Source organism: Pyrus communis, chromosome 5, assembly GCF_041283825.1.
Source record: "Pyrus communis isolate YQ-2024b chromosome 5, ASM4128382v1, whole genome shotgun sequence".
Classification (NCBI taxonomy): domain Eukaryota; kingdom Viridiplantae; phylum Streptophyta; class Magnoliopsida; order Rosales; family Rosaceae; genus Pyrus; species Pyrus communis.
In genome coordinates this window covers 32599192-32623133 of record NC_142569.1, presented here as the reverse complement: position 1 = coordinate 32623133, position 23942 = coordinate 32599192, and the positions used below count along the sequence as shown (strand labels likewise).

General features: G+C 36.3%; 2 protein-coding genes, 2 long non-coding RNA genes and 1 pseudogene across 5 annotated transcripts; all 5 read left to right on the top strand.

Annotated features, from left to right (window-relative positions):
- The first annotated feature begins 519 nt into the window (after positions 1–519).
- ASHH1 (SET domain group 26) lies at positions 520–12760 on the top strand. Its single transcript, XM_068463878.2, has 9 exons — positions 520–888; positions 1390–1546; positions 2972–3058; positions 3389–3473; positions 3550–3643; positions 3762–3960; positions 9900–9934; positions 11407–11878; positions 12088–12760. Exons 1-9 carry the CDS (start codon positions 743–745, stop codon positions 12355–12357), a joined length of 1545 nt encoding a protein of 514 aa, XP_068319979.2. The 5' UTR covers positions 520–742; the 3' UTR covers positions 12358–12760.
- Positions 3969–8105, top strand: LOC137725252 (uncharacterized). The gene is given in 6 exon segments (XM_068463879.2): positions 3969–5768; positions 5913–5990; positions 6083–6249; positions 6251–7261; positions 7365–7612; positions 7615–8105. Coding segments are annotated over 6 exon segments (2079 nt in total). The 5' UTR covers positions 3969–5684.
- Positions 12761–12875: 115 nt separating the features above from the next.
- Positions 12876–14951, top strand: LOC137726643 (leucine-rich repeat receptor protein kinase EMS1 pseudogene; annotated as a pseudogene). Its single transcript, XR_015963150.1, has one exon. The product of XR_015963150.1 is annotated as a leucine-rich repeat receptor protein kinase EMS1 pseudogene (transcript).
- A 2652-nt stretch (positions 14952–17603) lies between these two features.
- On the top strand, positions 17604–19873 carry LOC148697172 (uncharacterized). The gene is made up of 4 exons (XR_015962101.1): positions 17604–18186; positions 18817–18884; positions 19016–19058; positions 19268–19873. It is a non-coding gene; the product is annotated as an uncharacterized LOC148697172 (long non-coding RNA).
- Positions 19874–19877: 4 nt separating this feature from the next.
- On the top strand, positions 19878–21431 carry LOC148697171 (uncharacterized). Its single transcript, XR_015962102.1, has 2 exons — positions 19878–20767; positions 20856–21431. It is a non-coding gene; the product is annotated as an uncharacterized LOC148697171 (long non-coding RNA).
- The last annotated feature ends 2511 nt before the right edge of the window (positions 21432–23942 follow it).

Genomic DNA, 23942 nt, shown 5'->3' with positions numbered 1-23942 from the left:
ATGACGCAGTAGTTGGTGGACGGGGGGAAAGTTAGTGAAGTGATGCACAATGTTGAATCTTTTAATTACGGGATAAAGAGATTTCAAAATGTGGTGTTTTGTGAAATGACTATTTACAGTTAAGCTTGGGAAGAGAAGATATTTTTCAATTTACTCAAAACACGTGTCATTATACAAATTATGATATACTTGCTTAAAAAAAATATCAACTTAATAAAATAAAATTTCACATCACTTAAGTTGGATACACTTAAATTTATAAATTATATTCTATGCTATTGACAGCATATATGGTTCGGACGGGTTCTTTATTTAAATTTGGACAAATTGCCTTAATGTTGTACTAGCAGATGCTGTTGCATCTGGGCTCGCGTGCCTGCATTTCTGGGCTTTGGATCATGCTCCTGGATGGGCCTGCTCGCCTGGGTGTTTTACTAGTAGAGATGTGCGGGGGTGGGGGCAGTATGGTCAAGTCACATAAAAAGTTCTCATAAAGAAACAGAAGAGAAGACCCAGGAAGAAACAGAACGGAGGGTTTTGGTTGAGGGAGACAGACGGAGAGGAAGAGGAAGAGGAAGAGGAATTTCAGTAAGAGGGAGGGAGGGAGGGAGGGAGAGGGAGAGAGAGAGAGAGACGAGAGAGAGAGAGAGAGAGAGAGAGAGAGAGGAAGAAGGAGGGTACCAAACACAGTGTCTCGACCAGAAACCAAGCGACCGAAAAGAATCGCAGCTTTCAGAAAGCTATGGAGTCAGAGGCAGATCACGCACACACCGAAATTGACCAGATTGAAGAACACTGTGCGCGCCAGCTGCTCTGCTTGACGGAACAGTGTACCGGACAAGGGCCGCGGTACACCCACATTGAGCAAAACGAGTTCTTGCATAGAAGGTAAGTTACAATCACTGTCTCTCTGTTAGTTTTTAGCTTTAGCTTCGGCATGAGTTTTGTGCAATTGGGTTTGTGGAAATCGAACTGCGTGCAATTGGGTTTGTGGAAATCGAACTGCATTGGTTGATGACTTGCCAATTTGTCTTCTGGGTTTCTCAATTTGTTGTCTTTGCCTGTAATTTGGGCTCTGTTAAGTGTTTTAATTGCCGGATGCAGTTGGGAGGATTGATGGACTGTTTCATTTTGTTTTGAATCTACAATGCGAGGTTTAGGGTTTAGGGTTTCAGATAGATGGTATACAATTATTTGCTCACTTGAAAGTAATATCAGCCTGAGAGGACCAATGAGACAGAACACTGTTTAGTTACAACTTTTACCTGCTAATCGGTTCAAGGAAAGGTTTTTGTAGTTGGTTATCGTTGGTTGGTTATTTGCATTAGCAGTTGACAATTTGAAATTATATAACAAGGTTTCTTTCTCCCTCTCTTTGTTTATTTGCAGACACAAGATACAGACGGAGGAAGATGTTGCCATATGTGAATGCAAGTATGATGAAAATGATCCTGAAAGTGCATGTGGAGAGAGGTGCTTGAATGTACTAACCAACACGGAATGCACTCCTGCGCATTGCCCTTGCGGTGTCCATTGCAAGAATCAGGTAAATATTTTTTTTTCCTCTGGTGTTGTGTGTGTGTAGGACCGAGCGCAATGGCGTTCTAGGATTCATATAGCCAACCCCACTTAGTGGGAAAAGGCTTTGTTGTTGTTGTTGGTGTTGGTGTTGTGTGTGTGTGTATGTGTGTGTGTGTGTGTCTTCTCTCCCACCTCCTGCTCGTGGGTTTGTGAATATGGATCTGTTTGCTTGCATATTATTTCTTCGTATTTGTCTTTTTCTGTTTATATGTAAGCCTTCATGGCGTCACCACATATAGTTCAGGACTTTGTACATTGTGATTGTAGAAGATTATAATACTTAACCAATTTATGTTTTATTTATTTTATTTCCAATTGTCTTTTGTATTATCCTCTCATAATGTTTATCAGCATATTGGTTTAGTATTGATCTTAACCGATTTTTCATCTATCAAAAGTTTCAATTCTTCACAGAAGGAATAAGATGTTATGCACACACCCCAACGCATGCACACTCCACCTGCCTCTTACTAATGATTATATGCTTACGGACATAAGCGTGTACATGAAAGTTGTGCATGGCATGAAAATTGTGACGTAACTGTTTTTGCATGGCAATGAGGGTTTGTAATTGTTTATGGTTCAGAATGGTATAGTTTGGCAGGTAGATGGAAATTCTGAACAATAGATATATTTATGGGTTCTGCAGTTCAGAATTTATGGATGTGCTTTTAGATTTTGTTTTTGGTCAATAATGAGATTTACAACTTAGGTTTGTCCAAGCGCAATCCAAGTTATAGAAGGTATACCTTCATCCTATTATTGGGAAACCACTCTGTTGACCTAGCATATTTGGGATATTTGTTAAAGTTGACAAATCATTTTAGGGGCATTCCTTTAAGTTTAGTTTTTCTTGGTTGGGGACCGGGGGAGTATGAAATTATGATTAGTTTGCTTGTGCAGTTATTTTGGTTAATCTCCTTTGTTAGATGGACAAGTTTTCATTATTTGTTACCTTTGTTTCATAAAATTTTTATTATTTAAAATAGAGTAAATATGGTGGTGAGACCACAGTTACCAATGGAGTTGAGAATTTGTTACCAAATACAAGGAAAGTTTATATTTGATAGCGACATCATCCTATTTGTAACCACAAAATTTAGTTAAAGGTGGGCGGGGAGAAATAGATGGGGTTGGGAATGGCACCACTATTCAATCTTTGTATTTCATAGTTGCATCTGTAACTCTCTATTTTTTTGTAACATTCTTTATGCTGTTTTTTTAATTTTCTAATAAATTATCTAGAACACCTTTTCCTTTTTTGTGAAAATATCGGGATAATGATGTACTTAGCGTGAGTTTAAGATAATTTGAATATTCAATTCCCTGTTCAAATACTATGAAATTTCTATTATTCATTTCTGATACCTTGTTTGTTTACTGTCAACAGAGATTTCAGAAATGTGAATATGCCAAGACAAAGTTGTTTAAAACAGAAGGTCGTGGTTGGGGTCTTTTAGCTAATGAGAATATAAAGGTAATAGCCTATTAGTTTTATCTTTATTTTTTTACAAATGTAAAGTGACTTCTCTTTACCTGGGTTCTTTGCTATTCATTTGTTTTAGTTGAGTCAATTAATACATATTACTGGGTTTTAGGCAAGTTTATGGTTGCTTTATTTATTTATTTTTTGAAACGTTTGAACTGTATAGTGCATCTTGGTATGTTATTTATCTTTGGAACTTTTGTTTTGACTCAACTGAGAACCTTGAAGCTTTATAAGTCTGTGAGCTATTTATAGTTTCTTGATGTTTTGAGTGAATCTGTAATTTATTGTAAGCTATTTGATTTGCTTTGCACAATGCAGGCAGGACAATTTATTATTGAGTACTGTGGGGAAGTGATATCATGGAAAGAAGCAAAGAAAAGATCTCACACTTATGAAATTCAAGGTGATTTAATAGGCTTACCAAATATATGTTTGTATTACTTTATTTGAGGCTGAATTTAATTTCTGCATTGATGTAGGTCTCCGAGATGCATTCATTATTTCTCTCAATGCCTCTGAATCCATTGATGCAACTGAAAAGGGAAGCGTTGCTCGTTTTATAAATCATTCATGGTGAGCCTTATCAGGCAAATCTTTTTGGGAAAATTTTGTACATCTTTAGAACAACTAGCTGTTATTTTATTTACTTGCCCCAAGTTGAGATTGAGTTATTATACTTTAATGTTTTCAGCCAACCAAATTGTGAGACAAGAAAGTGGAACGTGTTGGGGGAAATTAGGGTTGGAATATTTGCAAAACAAGATATACTGGTAGGAACTGAGTTGGCATATGACTACAATTTTGAATGGTATGGGGGAGCTAAGGTTCGCTGCCTCTGTGGTGCTTCGAGCTGTTCAGGATTTCTTGGGGCCAAGTCTCGTGGTTTTCAGGTAATTTATTGATTGAACATTCTGGACACAAGTCTTCATTTTAGATATTAAAGATGAAAAAGAAGTCATTTCGAGGGTGTGCTATAGCCTATAAGTGTGGCTGTTATCTCCATAGCTGCACATTATCTATTTTCTCATTATAAAATTATCTGGATACTGCCGTTGAACTAGAAAATTAAAATCTTGCCTGTGATGCATAATGCAAGTTCTGCAATCTTTCTGGTTACATTTTTTTTTAATCTTTTCAGTTTCTTTTTCTCTGGGCATGGTCCCATTGTTTGCTTTGAAATTCGTTGCCTAACCTCTCTAATGCTATCAACTTTCCTGGATTATAATTACATATTTTATGCTTATAAAATGGTTTTAGGGGTTTGCAGTTTCTATTGGTTTGCAATTGTCTCCAACAAACTTTTATGGGGGTATATGTCTGACGCTTAGTTTAGAGGCATTGTTTCAATTAGCGTAAAGAAAGAAAAGCTTAAGCATTCCTCACAGAGACAACCTGAAAATGTCTTTAGGCATGCAAGTGTTCTGCGAAATTTCAAAAAAGTGTGGTGTAAGCCTTTTCTTTGAGTTGGTATGCTTTAGCAAACTCACGCTTACAATATTTAAGAAAAGGGAATTCTTTTGGTATGGGTTTTATGTTTTTTTATTTTTTATTTTTTTTAGCACGCTAGTAAATAGAACCCCAAGTCTCTATCATTCAAACCTGCACAGCATTGCACAACCAATAGACTCCTTCAGAAGCATGCAACGAAAAACTTGAATTGTTACTATATGGCAGCATCGCCATCATCAGTTGAAAGTTGAACAGTTGGTAATTTCCAATTTTTGTTCTTTTAATGGTTTTTATTCTTGCAAAGAGGGTTTTGTAGAGTTCACAATATTTCAATTAGGCTCTTAGTTGAGAAAATTAGTAAACATTGAGGTGTTTGGCAGAGAGAAATCTCTGGTTTTATCTCCTTTTCTCCCTCAGAAAGACTACTAACGACCTGAAAAATAAATATTTACGGTGTCTCATGGACCAGTTTATTGGGTTTCTTTAATGATTCTAGCTTTGCCAAATTTGGGACCAAATTGGGTTGTTTTTAACATGTTGAAATATAGGGAAATTTTGTGGTTATAATGTTTTAGGCTTGACCAGCGCACTCTAAGCTTTAATAACTCTTCTTAATGACCATTATAACCTTTGAAAAATGACATAAAACAACTTAATTCACATCTAAAATGTTTTCCAATTACTCCACCATAGCTCACTCAGGCTTATACCCACCCTACCATCCAATACTAACCATAACCCCATCACAATCTTCAAAATCAGCCCTTCATCACTCCATAAACCCCAATCACATAATACCACCCATATTGAGTTTTCTTGGTCAATGGAGCATCAAATCATCATGTATGACAAGTCAGTGAGAATGGAAAGGTATGTTATTTGCCAAATTAGTTGAGCTTGTTTTGTTCTTTTGGTTACTAAAACTGGGCTCACGTTTTGTTTGGTTATTCAGAGCTGAGCACCAAATGTACTGTGCAGTTATATGTGGCCAAACAACCATTCATTAAGTGTAGCCAGATATTGCTGCAGAGGACATTTGGTGTGTGACCAGAAATGGCTGCACACCAACAAGAAAGTGGAGCCAGTTAGCCACACAATTCTCTCTATGTGCTGTATTCTCTAACAGAACACTCACCTAATTCTACATCTAAACTCGTTTTCTCTAATGCTGGGCGAAACTTCTTCTCAAGGTAGTGGGGTTGGCTCAGAATGTGCAACAGACTACACAAGTGAATTTACGAGTAATGAGGTTACCAACTTTATCTTTAAATTGATAATGGAATTTATTATGAGATAGCTTCATTAGCTTTGGGTTTGGTGGAAGTGTTTCCAATAGTGACTATGGCTTCCTCTTGTAACATATTCTTTGTTCAAACTTGTTTTGAGAATGCAGGACGACAATTCTGCTCAAGATAGTAGGGTTCGCTCATACCGTGTAATGAATTTCACAAGTGAATTTACTACTTATGTGGTAACCGACTTTGTCTTTAAAATGCTTTTGTCCCAATAAGAGCCATGTGCATATTTTGGGTACTTGCATGCTAGTTTTCCTTTGTTTTGTAGATATTCAAGACTAGAGCGTCCTTGATGCAGTGGGCTTGTCAGATGGGGAAGCGAAATGGGTTTGTTATTGTGACATTACGATCTGATATGGGTTGTAAGAGTACAAAACCAAGAGTTACATTAGGTTGCGAGAGGGGTGGAAGATTTAAGGAGAAGAAAACTAGGGCTGCAAAAAAAAAGACATGGGACAGGCACAAAGAAGTGTGGGTGTCCTTTCACATTGAAAGGTGAGAAGTCAGCGAACGGGGACGGATGGATGCTAAAGGTTGTATGTGGAGTGCATAACCATGCATCCACTGAGTATCCTGATGGGCGTTCATATGCAGGGAGCTTATCGGAGCAGGAGACTTCACTCTTGATAGACTTGTCAAAGAATTTAGTACGACCCAAAGAAATCCTGAGCACATTGAAGCAAAGGGATGAACTCAATGCTGCTGCCATAAGGACGATCTATAATGCACGCCAAAGGCAAAGAGTTAAAGAGAAGGCAGAGAGGTCTCAAATGCAACAACTGTTACGTAAGTTGAATGAGCATGACTATGTCGAGTTGCATAGGAGGTGCCCTATGTCAGATAGTGTGCAGGACTTGTTTTGGGTGCATCCTGTGAGTTTGGAGTTGTTACGTGCATTTCCAACCATTTTGATGATAGATTACACGTACAAGATCAATAGGTATTATTATCCCCTACTAGAGGTTGTAGGCGTCACATCCACTGATATTACATTCTCAATTGCATTTGTCTTTTTGAATTCTGAAAAAGAAGACAACTATATATGGGCATTAAGTAAATTGCGTGGTGTCATGGTGGAGTGTCCCATGCCAAATGTAATTGTCACAGACATGGATTTGCAATTGATGAGAGCCATTGAGGTAGTATTCCCTACTGCTAAAAATCTTAAATGTAAATGGCATATTAATAAGCATGTGTTGGCCAAATGCAAAAACTTGTTTGAGTCCAAGGAAAGGTGTGATAGATTTATTATGAAGTGGAATGTACTGGTGACCTCTCCTACAGAAAATGATTACATACGGGAGCTGGCAGTGTTACAGAGAGAATTTAGTATGTACACTGAGGTCATGGAATATGTTACAAACACATGGTTGAATCCTTTCAAGGACAGATTTGTGTCAGCTTGGACGGACATGATCATGCATTTTGGTAATGTAACATCAAACAGGTAATTTCATGAGTTATATTACTCATTCAATGTTACATCATTGGTTTACTATAAAGTTTGTAACTTTGTGTTAACATGTTTGCAATTTTTTATGTTTTAATAGGGCCAAGGGTGCACATACCAAGCTTAAGAGGGAACTTGGTATGAGCCAGGGGAATTTTGAGGGTTCTTTTGAGAGTATACACTCTCTTATTGAGTTACAGCACACTGACATAAAGATATCTTTTGACAAGTGTTTGATGGTCACACAACAAAGCTTCAAGTCTTCAGAATTCAAATATCTGAGAGGAGTTGTATCTATGTTTGCATTGGAGAAGGTGTCATCTCAGTCCAAACTAGCCACCTCAATTGGTGTTGTGTTATACCCCGAACCCATGGTCTACCTTGTGCCCACGAGATTGTGAAATACAAGGGGGAGTGTTAGCCAATTCCTCTTGAGTCTCTTGACCCCCATTGGACAAAACTTGATATACTACCTCCTAGTTCTGCTCAGGATTCCATGGATGTGAATGAGTTTCCTGAGTTGGAGTTGCTTCAACAATACTTTCTGGAGGCAAATGCAGAAAATAGGTTGATGCTCAGGAAAAGAGTGAGAGAACTTGTAGCACCCTATACAACTAATCTTGTTGAACCAGGAGTCAAGTCCAGATTACGAGGTCAACTGAGGGGGAAAATTGATATGTCCACTCAACAGGATCCATATGCATTTGATTTGAGATCTGCATCTGTGGATGGTCACTCACCTAGCCCAATGGATGGTCAGCAAAATTTTACATACTAGCAAACAGAGCGAACCAAGAAGAAGATAATAAAGATACCAATTACTAAATCGAATATCATATAGTTACCCATTTATACACAAGGTTTCATATTCATGCAGGTGTACCGGACGCTGTCAATGAAAGGTATTTCGTATATTGATGTGTTCCCAATTGGATTGAGGTCCTTCATTCAGCAAGTCAAGGATGTATGTCATGATGGTCACTGCAGGTTTAGGGCAGTTGCTGATTTAGTAGGATTGGGTGAGAATGGATACTTGCAAGTGCGTAATGACTTGCTTACTGAGTTGTCTTCATTTTCTGCACATTATGGCGAGTTGTATGGCAGCACAGACAGGGTTCGTGAGTTAGCACAGAGACTATCATTCTTTGATGAAGGTAGAGCACCATTTGATAGATGGATGATGATGCCTGACATGGGTCATCTTATAGCGTCATGCTATAAGGTCGTGCTTTTCCACTTATCATCTACTCAGTGCCTTACCTTCCTACCACTTCGGTCGGCACCAGTTCCTTTGCCAAGGCGTCGACAGATTGCTATTGGTTTTATGAATGATTGTCACTGCGTGGAGGTATGATACCCATAATAATGGACTGTTCTATATCATTTGTAGAAGGACAATTTAGATTAATGTTACATATGTTTCTTGTAGGTGTTCATAAGGCCAGGGCATCCTGTGCCTCCCATTACGTCTAATTGGAGCAGATATCATACACCAGCTGCACAAGGATGGGACACTGTATACTAGTTGTATTTTACGCTTCAAATCTCTTGTCAGCTCTGATCAAATCTGACTCGGTCAGGTGCAAGTCACAAGTCCAAACTGTCTCAAAAATATGCTTAGAATGGTCAGGTTCGATCACTTATATGCACAAATGTGCTCTGAAAGGAGATATCGTCTATATGCACAAATGTGCCCAGAAGGAGAGGCCATGAAGTGGATGTTGCTAGCAAAGCTGCAAATCCCACCAGAAGGATCCAAACCCTACACGAATAATGGAAACAGATATTTCCAGTGATATAGACTTGGTGGTTAAGTGTTAAACCTTATAGTATGGACAGGGCATCCTATATGTCGCCTGTTACGAAAGCTACCAGCTTCTCTTGTATCCTACAAATCATTCATAGTGGCAGCATTTGACTATTGTGGTGTCCAATGATAAACAAACGGTTGGCCTGAGATATACCATGTATCCCTCCATTGCTCTAATACCATAGATTGTTAGGTGCCCCAAATGTAATGTATCCCCCCATACATACCATCTCATGTTACCAAAATACCTTAAGTATACGAGAGTAGATTGTACACACTAGTGCACCACTCTTATCAGTTAACTGTACATGTCAACATACAAACAATACACTTTGTATCTTGATCGTGCACATATCAACGAAATTGGGAAGAACTGAGAATCCTTTAAAACCCCCACATTAATGTATCGGTCTTCCATCAGTAGTGCTTTCAATCATAAAATCAGCATACGAGAAACTAGTTTCTCTATACTGTATGTTTTTTTAATGTTCCATGTAATTTTTGTTTAATCCTAATTGTATTAGCATGTTTAATCCTAATTGTATTAGCATACTTATCTTGTAGGTCATGTTTTGTTTTATTTATGCATTTCATTTCTTTTTAGCATTTAGCATTGGGTGTTCATAGGATTTCTGGTGTTCATTTGCTGTTATTTTGCTTTTGTCCGAGTATTGATTTGCTTCTATTTATTATTAGCAGTTAGCGTTGTGTATTTATAGAAAGTTCTGGTGTGTGTTTTACTGTTTTTTTTCTTTCCTTTTGTTCAGTAAATTGTTCTTCTTACTAAATATTTTAACCTGTGTTGTGCAACTGTTTTACAAACAGGAGGATACTTACCTATGGGAAGACGATGATGACAGGTAATGTACCATACATTGGGATGCATTTCTCCTCAAAGTTTCTTTTTGCAGAATGGATTGCTGCATGAATTTCTTACTTTAACATGTCTTTAGCCTGTGTTTTGGTCGGCCTTCATGCACTTGCTTCTTGTAGATTCATACTTAGTTATTGTAGTTCTAAATTTTGTTCCCTTTGATTAGTTCCCCATGTTTGCGTTATAGGCATGAATAAATAGTAATCTAGCAATGACACTTCTTCAAAGTTGTTTTTTGTCGGACAACGACACAGTGCTTTTCTACGTGGTCTGTGTGCATTTTTCACCACCCAACACCCTGTTGACATTTTCCCAACACTTCGATGACATAGGTGAGGTGAAAATATAGGTTGAGGTGAAAATATAGTTTTTTCTCAAGAAACTGTTAAAACTTTAGGTGGATGTTATACGATAGGAAAGGGTTACATATGAATACTTATTCTTTCTTATATTTTTTGTATTTCTATATTGTTATTTTTACATTTTTTATGACACTTACAGAGCTAAACTGTAGTAGTTTATATGGAGTTAGGACTTTGGTTTTACATTCCTTCAATGAACCTTTTGACTATCAACTTTAGATGAATTAATTACAAGCTAAGTATGCATAAAGATGAAACTAAACCGTAAACCAATAAATAAAGTATACACTTCCTGCATCCATGGTGTGTGGTATTTTAATTTGTTAAAACTTGCCTTGTCATTATTGATGTGCCAGTGTCGTGTCCGTTCCTCTTCATATTTTATAATTTTTTTTCTTTTCCTGTAATTACATTGTTTGTAATTCTGTATACTTTTGATAGATGGACACATTTTTCGTTTCTTTATATACCTTTTTTTTTCCCTTAATATGTATATTTTGTGCTTCCTATAAAAAAAATAATTCTTGTTTGACCTGAACTCTTGAGCCGTTTCAGACCTTGACTGGACTGATAGGGTAAAAGAGGAAACTCTTCAAGAATTATGAGTTTTGTGGAAGACTGAGTTTTGAGGATATCCCCATGGAAGGTCCTAATAATCAACTCCAAAATCAGTTGTTTGAATCAATAGGTCTTCAAATCGTTCATTTGGAAAAGTAGAAACCCTTTTATTGGATGATCATGATATTTTCCAAAAATCTAAATTCTTGATCAACGGGGTAACAATATCACTTTTTTTGTTCAATAAGAAACATGAATCAAATGAGTGGATCAGTGCAAGTAGTTTCCACCTTCTCTGGTGGGACTGGTTATCTTGCTAAATTTCAGAACTATTCTCACACTTTTGGCCTATGTAGTTGAAAGGTATAGGTTTTAGACACAGTTTTATCTTGACTTTGTCTTTGTATCAAAGTAAAATCTTTTCGAAACATGCCACTCACTCGCGCACGCACATACATATATAGAGATTTTTTGAAGACGTGCATTCTAGTTACGTCTTTTTTTTCATATTCAAATATAACTTGCCTCTTTGTGACAGATATTCCGTTGAGAAAATTCCACTGTACGATTCTGCAGAGGATGAGCCTTCGTCTAGACTTTTCAGGGCTGTGAACTCCTCAAGTTCTGAGTTTGATGTTGATGGGATGACGGAGAATGTCAATGTGGATTCTGAACATCCGTTGATGTCTACTGCTCTTGTTGTGCAATCACTTGATTCTGTTCCAATGGAGGGTGTAGTTATGGAGGTAAAAACAGAAGTGAACATGGAGAGGAAACTTTATTCAGAAGACAATCAACTGGCTATTTCAAAAAAGAATGCGATGATATCTCGTATCCGCAGCAATACTGCAGGTCGGAATTATCACATTGGATCAGGGTCCATGTCAAACAAAAGATCAAAACAATATAATGGAAAGTTGAAACATGGTGCACAAAAGCAAGTCGACGCCAAATCTGTTGCTGCGTTTTTAGCGTCAAAGGAAGCACAAGAGGAAATTTTAAACTATGAGGTACTTATTTTTCAGTTTTTTATTGATCTTGTCGGTGGACCAAAATATCGTCATTAACTTTGCCCTTACATGTAAATCTATGCTTCATGGAGTTATGTTATTTACATTTTGTTGTAGTATGGTTTTAATATTTGAACTTAAATGGTTTTGTCACACTCTCAGCAGTGGTCTATTATCGAAACTGCTCATGTTAAAACTTTTGTTCGCAGCGGATGAAAAATGATGCTGCCACTCATCTTGAATCTCTATACAATGAGATACGACCTGCCATTGAAGAACATGAAAGGGACAGCCAAGACAGTGTAGCTACAAGTGTAGCTGAGAAGTGGATAGAAGCTTGCTGCTTGAAACTGAAGGCGGAATTCGACCTATATTCTTCCATTGTTAAAGGCATTGCCTGCACTCCTCGAAGGCCATCTACCGAAGCTGAACCATCTGACGGCAACACCGAGAATGAGATTAAGTACTTGCAGGATTGATCTTTCTTCCAAACATGTTCATTGGTTTGAAACCGAAAAACCAATGAAACGTTACTCGTGTTTTACCACCATGAGATTTTCGACTATGATTCTGGGACTATTTTTACATATTCGGCGTTGTGAGCTACCATTCTGCGTATTATGAAGCTTCATTTTCTTCTGGAAATAATCGACTTGCGGTTGTTATTACCTGTATATTTGGTGATCCACATTTGATATCGTTTGGGGTTTTGGTTACTTGGCTGGAACGTTGTTTCCATTTCCACATCATTTCCGTAGACACAGGACTATGTGATGTGAGTAAAGTCAAAACTAAACATAGTTTCATTGGAGGAGAGAAATTAGGTATTGAATATTGCAACGTGAATTAAATCTATTATTTTTATTTTATTTTATTTTTTCACATATCGTGCAGTATCATGGCTTGAGAAGAAGAGACGAAAGATAGGACGAGAGTATCCACTTGAGAATGTTGGTAGCATCCTCTAATATATTTAGAGTACATTTTTGCTCATTACCACCGACTATGGTGAATGTTCACCATACATTTCATCTTTTGACACGTGTTTTTTTTTTTTTTTTACTTAAATCATAGTTAATTTTTTTTTTTTCAAAATTAGAAAACGAACATTTAATATTAAAGTTAACCATAATTAGTTGAAAGAATATGTGTTAGATGATGTGTGTAGTAAGTATACACCATAGTTATGGTGATGAGCAAAAATACTCCTATATATTTACGGGTGAGAAATTAGGTATTGAAAAATAAAGTAAAAGAAGATGTACATGTGAATATTGCAACGTCAGTTTAAACGTTATTTTTATTTTATTTTTTTGCATAATTGATTTTTAGTATGTAAATTAAAAAATAGCCGATTTTGATTATCGTGCAATATTAAAGAACGAGAAGCGTAGGCCGAAAACTAAATTCAGAACATGAGAATGTCAGTAGCATCCTCCAATGTATTTAGGTATGATTTTATTTTTTCAGAAACATATTCAATAAATTTGGGTTTGGGAAGCGTAATTTTGCCAAGACTTACGGTCCTTGTAATACGTTCACCATAGACAATAATTTGATGTTCAAAGTAAACGAATTAGGCGTTGACTCGTCGTCCTTGACTAGCCTGCTGATCATTTCATTACAACCTCCCCCATCCATTTCTCAGTCAAAAACCCACCTTCCACGAACCCCCTTTTGCTTTCTTTGCCGCCTCCTCCCTCCCTCCCTCCCCTTCTCCTCCACCACATCCACATCGATCGTATATCTCTCTCACTAAACCCACTCCCTCTCTCTCCCCCCGATCAACTTCACTATGCCCGTGGACAATTCTCTCCAAGCCGTAATCGCAGCTGCCGCCAGCTTCTTCTTCGTAACCGTCATCTTCACCGCCGTCTACCTCCTCTTCAAGGGCTCCAAGAACAAATCCACCCGCTCCCGCCAAGCCCGTCCCCTCCGCAACCCGGCCGCCCTCTCCGCCATCAGCGTCGACGAGACCACCTCCTTCGATCCGTCCCTCAAGTTCTCCATGGAAGAAGTCGTCAAGGCCACCAAGAACTTCTCCGCTGATCTCGTTGTCGGTGACGGCGGCTTCGGCCTTGTCTACAAGGCCCAACTCTCCGACGGCCTCACCGTCGCGATCAAGAAGCTCGATCCCGACGCGTTCCAAGGGTTTCGGGAATTTCAGGCCGAGATGGAAACCCTAGGTAAGCTTCGCCACCCGAACATCGTCAAAATGTTGGGATACTGCGTCTCCGGCGCCGATAGGATATTAATTTATGAGTTTATTTCCAAGGGAAATCTCGACCTTTGGCTTAATGACTCGTCGTCAACGGACGGTGACGGTTATGATGACGCGCCGGGGTTACGATTACCGTTATCTTGGAAAACGAGGATTAAGATCGTTAGTGGGGTGGCGAATGGGTTGGCATATTTGCATGGGCTGGAAAAGCCCATTATTCATAGGGACATCAAGGCCAGCAATGTGTTGTTGGACAAGGATTTTGAGGCCCATATTGCTGATTTTGGGCTGGCCAGGAGGATGGATGCCTCCCAGTCCCACGTGTCGACGCAATTTGCCGGCACGATGGGGTACATGCCCCCGGAATACAAGGAAGGGTTCACGGGGGCAACCGTGAGGGCGGACGTGTTTAGCTTTGGGATCTTAATGTTGGAGGTTGCGACCGGGAGGCGGCCGAATTTGCCGACCATGCACGACGGGAAGGAAATGGGCTTGGTGGAATGGGCTAGGAAAATGAGGGAACAAAATCGGCACATGGAAATGGTGGATTCAGGCATTTCGATGGAGGATTTGGATGAAGGGGAAGTTAAGGAGTATTTTAGCATTGCCATTTTATGTGCTTGTGAGATTTCAAAACAAAGGCCGGCCATGAAAGAAGTCATTGAAATGTTGAATCAAATTTCGACATGATATTGTTAGTGCATTTTTTGTTGTTGTTGGTGTGAGTAGTGTTTGTTTATTATATGGAATGTTAAATAATGTTGCTTGGAGTGCTTATGAAAGGGGATGTAAATATTGATGTTGAGCCAATTAAACAATGAAATGACACGAGTAGGAGAATTAGTATTTAAATTATTGTGTTTTTTTTCTTCTGTCTCATTAATTCTATTTGGACACACAAAATTGACATGATTATTTTCTAATACAGATGAGTTTCACATATAATGTTAAGGCTCACTCTATGAAAGAGTAATAGTTTTGTGTGTCCAAATAGAATTGTTGTGGTTCTGCTTTGTGGATTTTACTTTTGCAAATTTATAAACTTATTGTCGCTTAGTATTACGGTCTAGTAGTATTCCTCTTCATTTATAAGTGAGAGGTCTTAGGTTCGATTCTTGTCAAAGGCGAATTTGAATCATGTTCTTGCTAGCCCATTGTGAGGACTAGCCCATTGTGAAGTTTAGCCCACTCCTCATGCTTTTAGGTAAATAATATCGTTTGTTAAAAAAAAAAAAATTATATATATATAACAGGACTACTTGAGGTACTTAGTAGAACAAGATCCCATTTATTATATATATATATATATATATATATATATAATAACAGGACTACTTGAGGTACTTAGTAGAACAAGATCCCATTTATTATATATATATATATATAATAACAGTACTACTTGAGGTACTTGAGGTACTTAGTCTTCATTATTTACTCCCATTTATTTCAGTAGGTGCCAGTCCTCTTCATGTTGTGCCAGAATGGTATTTCCTGCCGATCCATGTCATGATGAGTTGGTTATTAGTTCATGATGAGTTGGTTATTAGTTTTATAGCTATCAGTATGTACTATAGGCTGGTCCATTTTTTTTTAATCCCAAAAAACATCTTATACAACCACAAAACGAATGTTTTTAGGAATTGGTTGGTCACTTAATAACACGTAATAATAGTAGATGTTATTCGATGTAAGAAAGAGGAACAATGAAAAAAAATAAAAAACAATAAATATTCGTGATGCACGTATTATTGTATTAGCCCCTCACGGGTTTTGCGTGACTTTTTCTTTTCAATCGCGAGATTATGTGAATGAACTTCTGCTGAGTTCATTTAAAGTAAAAATAAAGTGCTTGTCGTATGGTATGGAACTTCTTTCAAAGATTGTTTTCATGGAACATGATTGTTGTGCTGCAAGTGGTGAATTGCTCTAGTGGTTAAAATTTCTTTCACTGTCTTTTGGTTCTCTTCCTTCCCCTCCCTTTAGTGTTAGATTAGTGTAAGATATCATTTATATTAAAAAAACATGATTGTCGTGCTTTTTGTTGAATTAATCAACTAGTGAAGATTCCTTTTTGGATGAGAATTAACACCACATATTATGAAAGGTATGAGTTGGGGCGGCACATTATCTTTATATATAAAGTCAGGGGTCCAATGAACAGTAGTTTTTTTGTCTCACAAACTACCAAAAAATAATTGGACAAAAATGCCCCTCAAACAGAAAACTTCAAAAGCAATCCAAAATAATGCATTAAATGTGGCAAATGTATTTTGGTGATTTTAATAGTGTTTCTTAATAATTAATTTTTTTTGTAAAGTTTTTTTTTTTTTTTTTTTTTAATAATTAGTACCTCACAATAGGCTAGTAATAATATGATTCAATCAGTTGTTCATTAAATATTATTTTCTCTATTTATAAACACGTTCAAAACATCTTAAGAGGCGTGTAATGCTGGTTATAAAAAATGTATTTCACACGCGGATAATAATGTGATTAAATTAGTTGTCAAATAAATTTTTTTTTAAACAAACAATATTATCTACACTAAGGGGATGGGTGGGCTTAGTCTCACAATGAGCTAGCTGTGATTCAATCAGTTGTTTATTAAATATTGTTTTCTTTATTCTTAATGTAAATTCAATAGAGACCGATTTTATTATGTAGATTCAACTGCTTTAATTGGTTTATGAGGGTTTTTTCTAGCATGATCTAAGATTATTCATTTACTTCAAATATTTGACTTTTCTTTGGTCAATTTACACACATAACTACATTTAAAACGTGTAAGTCGTGCATAGCACGTCGTGATTCAAAAAATATTTTCTACATGTGTGTGAGCCCATGCAAGAAGGCTAATAATTTATAAATGGTCAGCGATAGCATGCTTCGAATTCTTTTTTTATTGCTGCACAAGGAAGGGAAATATAATACTTGGCACAATTTTCAGGCATCAATTGAAAACTTAAAAGAAACATTTTTTAATTGAATGAATTTGATATAACAACGTTGTGATATTTACCAACTAGGTGTTGCAAAAAGAAAACAAACTCTAGCCCATTAGAAAGAAGAAAACATAGCAGTGTTTTCCACTTTATCCTGCCCTTAAGCATGACTAGCAAGAAGTTAAACTAACTTACCTCCAAGAAGTTGAGGGAAGACGGCGAGCTATAGACTACCAGGCAAAGTATTGGCTTCATCTATTTATTTTTTTCCTCAAGCATAAAAATTTATGGATACGCTACTACTTAATTTGATGAAAATCATTACTTTAGTCAAAAGAAAGGTTTGAAATTGGAACTGTAGAAATGAACAGTGTTTCAATCTGAATTTCAGATTAATTACAACCACGCCATTGGTCTTTCTGTTGTTTTTCCGTGGGAGGGTATGGGTTTTCAGTTTTTCCCTCTGATTCAAAAGGTTATGCACTGTTTGAAAATTATTGTTTATTGTTTTGTTGGTTCTGTCTAATTTTTGGATGTGGGATAATGCTTGCAGGTGAATTATATGCACGGTTTTTTCGTCCACTACATCTACCAGCCATAAACCACAAATCCAGTTCTACTCAACACACACAAGCACGCACACACACACCCAGACACCTCCACAACTGACCACCCCTAATGCAGAACGACAAAGAGATAGAGGAGATGTCAAAAGACACACGAGGCTTGACAGAAAAAATGATAGAAGAGCAATGCTCAATTCTTCATTACCATAAAATTATAATTCCAATTGTCTTCCTTTAACATATCAAACTCCCTCCCTAATATACTAGTGTACCAAAACATCTTCATCAATGCAAATACAACTCCCTAAGCCACCAAAGCATATTAAATGACAATTGTTCGACCTAGCAACTTAATTTAAAACACAACTTACAATGCATCAAAATTACTACAAATATTAAATCACAGCCTAAGATACATGAATCTCAAATTAATAATTAATGGAATGACCAAACACCAAAATACCAAAAGCCCTGTTGAATAAAGTCCTTATGCTCTGCATCAACCCCACCTCCATTTCAGCTCAGCTCAGATTCTGGCCGTCCAAATCAACCAGTTTTCCGACCCTTGAATGTCTTCAGGTACTTTTTGTGTTTCTTTTGGTTCCTTCTTTTGTTGCTTAAATTCATGTGATTAAAGTCTGGAACAATACAGTGAAAAAGATGCAACTTTTTTGTGCTAAATGTGCTTAAAGATTGGACATGTTATTGAATATTAGCCATGTAGTTTGAATTGAATATGTGATTGAATTTTAAAGATTGCAGCTTTGTGCATTTTTCTCCTTGATTTTTACTGTTTGATTCTTGGGTGTGTTTATTTTTGTTGCTCAACAGTTTTTCTAATGCCATCAGCTGTGATGGTTAATATTCTGAATTTGTCCACTTTGATATGATTAGACAATTGCAATTAAGCATTGTGATTAGATTTCAGCAAACAACATAAGATTAGCGTGCCAGAATTCAATAAGATAGAAGCTAATAAAACACTTTGATATGCATGAAAAGCTCTGTTTGAATTGATAATTTGACACAAAATGGCCATAAAGGCAGTTGGTCTTATTAAAGGTTGTCTTCCAGAGGAATTAAAGAAGGTACTTTTATATGCAGCTTCTGAATGGGGGCATTCAATGTCTTATATTGTCAAATATAATGTTATTGTGTATGTATTTACTTTGCATAAACTTGGTCTCACTTTTGATTGAATTGTTGCAGTTCTTGGTATAAGGAGTTATAGCTCCATTGAAGAAGTGAGAGGTGTACGACAATATTTCTTCAGTCTAGTATGTCATTTTAACGATTGGAATTCCACAATTTGATTAGTTTTGATAATTTCCGGAAGAAGAAGAAGGCCCTGTGTCCAAGTTTTAAAAAGCACACTTTGTAATGCTTCAAAATTTTATGCTTTTTTCAGGAATTCAGACAGGCAGGATGTGGATACTTCTGACTTTATCAAGGTTAGTGAATTATGTGGTTTCTCCACGAGGTGCAGTTTTATTGTTAATCTTTGTAAAGCTTCAAAATTTCATGCTTTTTTCAGGAATTCAGACAGGCAGGATGTGGATACTTCTGACTTTATCAAGGTTAGTGAATTATGTGGTTTCTCCACGAGGTGCAGTTTTATTGTTAATCTTTGTAAAGCTTCAAAATTTCATGCTTTTTTCAGGAATTCAGTAGTCCCCATCATCATCAGTTTGTCTGCTATTGCTGTTAGAGAAGCATTCCACAGGAGAAGGTGGGGTTACACCTTCAGTTTATTCGCGCGAAGAACCAGTATGTCCAAAAATATATGTTACTCGATTCTTAAAAACTGTATAGCATGGCAAAATAAATTTACAAATTGCTAATTTTTCTGTTTTGTATAAAATCTTTGTTCACTCTACCTGAGCAGGTACACATGTTAAGTTTTCTTTCATCATATCTTTGGCACAGAAAGCACCATCAAAATTTAAACTTTTTTTTTATTTTTTTCATTCGGCTGTTGAGGAAGGGATTGTTGTTGGTGGATGAACCCTTTAGGTAATTATCTGTTGCTTATTGAACTCCCCCAATCACGAGTTTTGACTCAGAAGAAGATTTTGATGATGACAGATACTAAATTGAATTTTGGCTCAAATTGTATTGAAAATTTCAATTCGGAGCAATTTTTATGACGAAGAAGGATGAATCCTAAACATATATATGAATTTAGTCAATTTCCACATGCTCCATTCAATAGATGAATTGTAAACATATGAATTTCAAGCACCTGAATTGAATAGATGCTTTTAATTTTTCTGCAATTTTATTTCTATGTTGCTTATATCATTGTTGTTTGAATATATGGTTAAACTTATTTCATTAATCAGAAAATATATTACCGATAGTTTGATTGGTTAAAGCTAAGATGTTTTTCATAGTATCGCATGAAGCTCGATAGGAAAGTAGTTCCATTATATGTATGCCTTGCAACTCCTTTTGTCTTTTCTATTGTCTGGTTGCTGCTGTTTTCTCATTGTGCAGGAAGCTTTATGGCGTTCAAAGTGCCAAATCATTATGCTGGCACTATTATGTTTTAGTATTTGTTGGATTCGAATGTACTCATTGTTTTAAGTGAGTATTAATTTTGACTCCTGATAAATATTTTGAATGATAAATCAAAGGGCAGGGAGCGAGAGTCGGAGAAGCTCTTGGTTTGGGTGTTTTAACATGTTGATGTTGTGTGTTTTACTGTTTATTTAGATATGTGCTTCATATGCAGATAATATATTTCTGATTTGAAATTTTCATCATTATTCCATTGATTTAGTAATTAAATTTATGCCTTGATTTAGCTTTTTTATCATGATGAGTATTAGGAACAGAGTAGGAGAGGTTGGTGATTTTATAGAGCACAATCATTAGGCTGCTTCGGTGCTCTGTGTTTATTGATTTAGGTATACGTTATATGGATTTGATGTGATTCTGATTCTGGAATTGGGTGTTGACTACTGAATTGGTGCTTGATATATTCGTGCTAGATTGTTCTCCAGCAGTGGAATCTGAGGAAGATTTCAAAAACTGGGAAATTATTTTGTTCTCCACTTGGTAATTGGTGGAGATGTCAAGTTATGTGGGTGTTCACATTACGGATCAATCGCTTCAAAGCCAGTTCACGCAGGTTTAGTTGTGCAGTCTAGAAAATAAAGTATGTATAATTTGTTCCCTAGCTTATCTGAATTTTGATATGGTGTGGTATTTGTGGATCTTATGTGATAGTTTTTCTTTGAATTCAGTGAAGACTCAGAATGGTAAAGTTATGGCTGGAGATTTGCCACCTTTAAGGTGAACTTAAAGGCATTTAGAGAAACGTATTCTGAGGACATCAGAGGTGTCTTAAGTGGGTTGGATTCTGACTTCAGGGATGAGATTCATCCTTCCTTAAGGTGATTCATATTGTTTGTCTGTTTTATTTTCCTTCTCTCTCTCTCTCTCTCTCTCTCTCTCTCTCTCTCTCTCTCTCTCTCTCTCTCTCTCTCTCTCTCTCTCTCTCTCTAGCACACTCACACCCCTATGCATGTTACTGAGTTAATCATAGTGCTGACCAAAGTAGGTATAAGCATAACGATTGGAGGTCGTTGGTGTAAAACTTCAAATTGCAAAAACAAAAGAAAATTGTAAGGGTAATGGATTAAGTATGTGATTTGTCCAATGTAGATGTGTTTGATGCAGCACTGCAAACAAAGTAGTGTCATTATTGAGACCATGTAAACTTGAGTATAAATGGGATCCAACTGCAAGAGAAATGTTGTGGTGTGCCAGGAGTACATTAAGTGTCATAATACATTTGTTAAAATAATTTTTTTTTTCAAGTTTCCAACCAATTGTATCATGACACTTAATATATCAAACTGTGTTCCTAATATACTAAAAAATCTCTCCAACTGCAAGGGCTACATTACCGGTTGGGTATTGTTGAATATTTTAACAATATATATATATATGATTTGGTGCTGCATTGTGCAGCGTGTGTGTATGATAAAGGGTGCTGCAGTGCGCAGCAAATGTAATTAGTTGAATGGTTACAACTTTTAGTTAAAAGACATGATGCTTACTCAAATTGTATGAGTAAAATTAAAAAATATAAATAATCAAAATTTATTTTCTGAAAATATTAAATAGAAGACATGTCTTTTGGGTAAACACTATTAAGAAGGGTTGTGCATCTTCAACTAAAATGAAGGGGCTTGATGAACGGGTACTTTGATGTCTATAAATACATATTGTGGCATAATGTTTCATATACAATTTCAGAAATTAATTTCTACATTGCTTACTCTCTTCTCTCTCCATCACATTTATACAATTTCTTTTTAGTTATTTCTAAGGGAATATAATTCGGTTTTGCTAATCGAATATTCCATACTTTGTTGTATACTGGAAGTGATTTGCCAAGAACCCTTTAGCAAACTTCATTCGAGTGGGGGCAAATAACACTTTAAGGAAACGATTCAAGTTGTACCTCAAAGTCAATCTTTGGATTATTCTCCATAATTCTACATTTTTTAACAATCTTAAAGTGTTATTTTCGTCACGGAGAACAAGTCCGATAACATGGCTTTGAAGATTATCAATCAAGATGTCTACAAGCTAGACAAATTTGATGGATCAAACTTCACCTGATGGAAGGACAAAATGCGTTTCATGCTTATTGTTCTAAATGTCATTTATGTGTTGGACTCGAAATTGGAGCCTATTGGTGAACCAAGTGACAAAGATACGGACAAAATAGTTGCCGATAGAAAGAAACGTGAAGAAGATGAATTGGTATGTAGAGGACACATTTTGGGCACATTATCTGATCGCTCATATGACCTGTACGCACACATTCAATCTCCGAAGGAAATTTGGGAAGCACTTGAACACAAGTACACAACAGAGAAAAGAGGTACCGATAAAATTTTTAATGTTCAAATATTATGAGTTCACTATGTTTGATAACAAACCCATCCTAGACCAAGTTCATGAATTATTGGTCTTGGTCTCAAAGCTTCGTGAACTTAAAATAGTTATTCTGGATCCTATGATAGTTGGGGCTATTATGACAAAATTACCCCAAACATGGAATAATTATAGAAAGAAACTTCTACACATGGTGAAAGATATTAGTTTGGAAGATTTGCAAAACAGTATTCAAATTGAAGAAGAAACTCGAAATCGTAATAAGAATTTTGCAAATCAAGATTTGTCCAAAGTTCACATTGTCGAATGAAACAAATACAAAAAGAACTTCAAAGTCAAAGTTGATAAAGGGAAGTTTAAGAAGACCAATTCCAACAACAATCAAAAGAATGCAAATGGTGTCTGCTACCATTGTGGAAAGAAATGCCATTACATTCGTGATTGTAGATACATAAAAGCAAGTGAGGAATATGCTGATAAGACCAATAATGCAAATATGGTGGAAAACTCTGGAATTGATAACATTGTTGCAATGGTATTAATGATGCATATTGGCATGGTTACCGAACTAAATATGGCAGCAGCAATAAAATCCTCTTATTGGTGGCTCGACTCGGGAGCTACTATACATGTGTGCAATGACAAGGCACCATTCATGACATATGAAGCATTAATGAACAATCAAGAGGTTTTAATGGGGAATTATAATTCCGCCAAAGTTATAGGAAAATGAACCATTGAACTTCAATTTACTTCTGGGAAGAAATTGATGTTGCTTAATGTACTGCATGTTCCAGAAATTAGAAAAAATCTTGTGTCTACAAATTTATTATGTAAGAATGGTATAAAGACTGTTCTAGAGTCCGACAAGTTAATAATGTCGAAAAATGGAATGTTTGTTGGGAAGGGGTATTTGTGATGGGATGTTCAAACTAAGTATTAATAATAAAGTGAATTCTTCTGCTTATATTGTTGAATCTTCCTCTCATTTATGACATTTACGTTTAACATATAAATTTTAGATCTTTAAAATACATGCGCACACTTGGTTTAATTTCTTGCAATGATGATTATAATGATAAATGTGAAACATGTATTCAAGCGAAAATGACTAAGAAACCTTTTCTAACTGCTGAAAGAAATACATATTTATTAGATTTAATACATTTTGACATATGTGAATTTAATGGTGTTTTAACAATAGGAGGAAAAATATATTTTATCAGATGATTGTTCTAAGTTCACTTATGTTTATTTATTGTCTAATAAAGATGAAGCCTTTGAGTGTTTTAAGCGCTATAAAGCTGAAGTTGAAAACCAAAAAGGAAGGAAAATTAAATGTCTTCGTAGTGATAGAGGTAAAGAATATTTTTCACATGAATTTGATATTTTTTGTGAAGAGCATGGTGTTATACATCAAA

Coding starts and splice junctions, on each gene's coding strand:
- ASHH1 (XM_068463878.2), top strand. CDS start 743: ATGGAGTCAGAGGCAGATCACGCACACACCGAAATTGACCAGATTGAA. Junction 9,935..11,406: donor TGGGAAGACGATGATGACAG/GTAATGTACCAT, acceptor TCTTTGTGACAG/ATATTCCGTTGAGAAAATTC. Junction 11,879..12,087: donor AGGAAATTTTAAACTATGAG/GTACTTATTTTT, acceptor TTTTGTTCGCAG/CGGATGAAAAATGATGCTGC.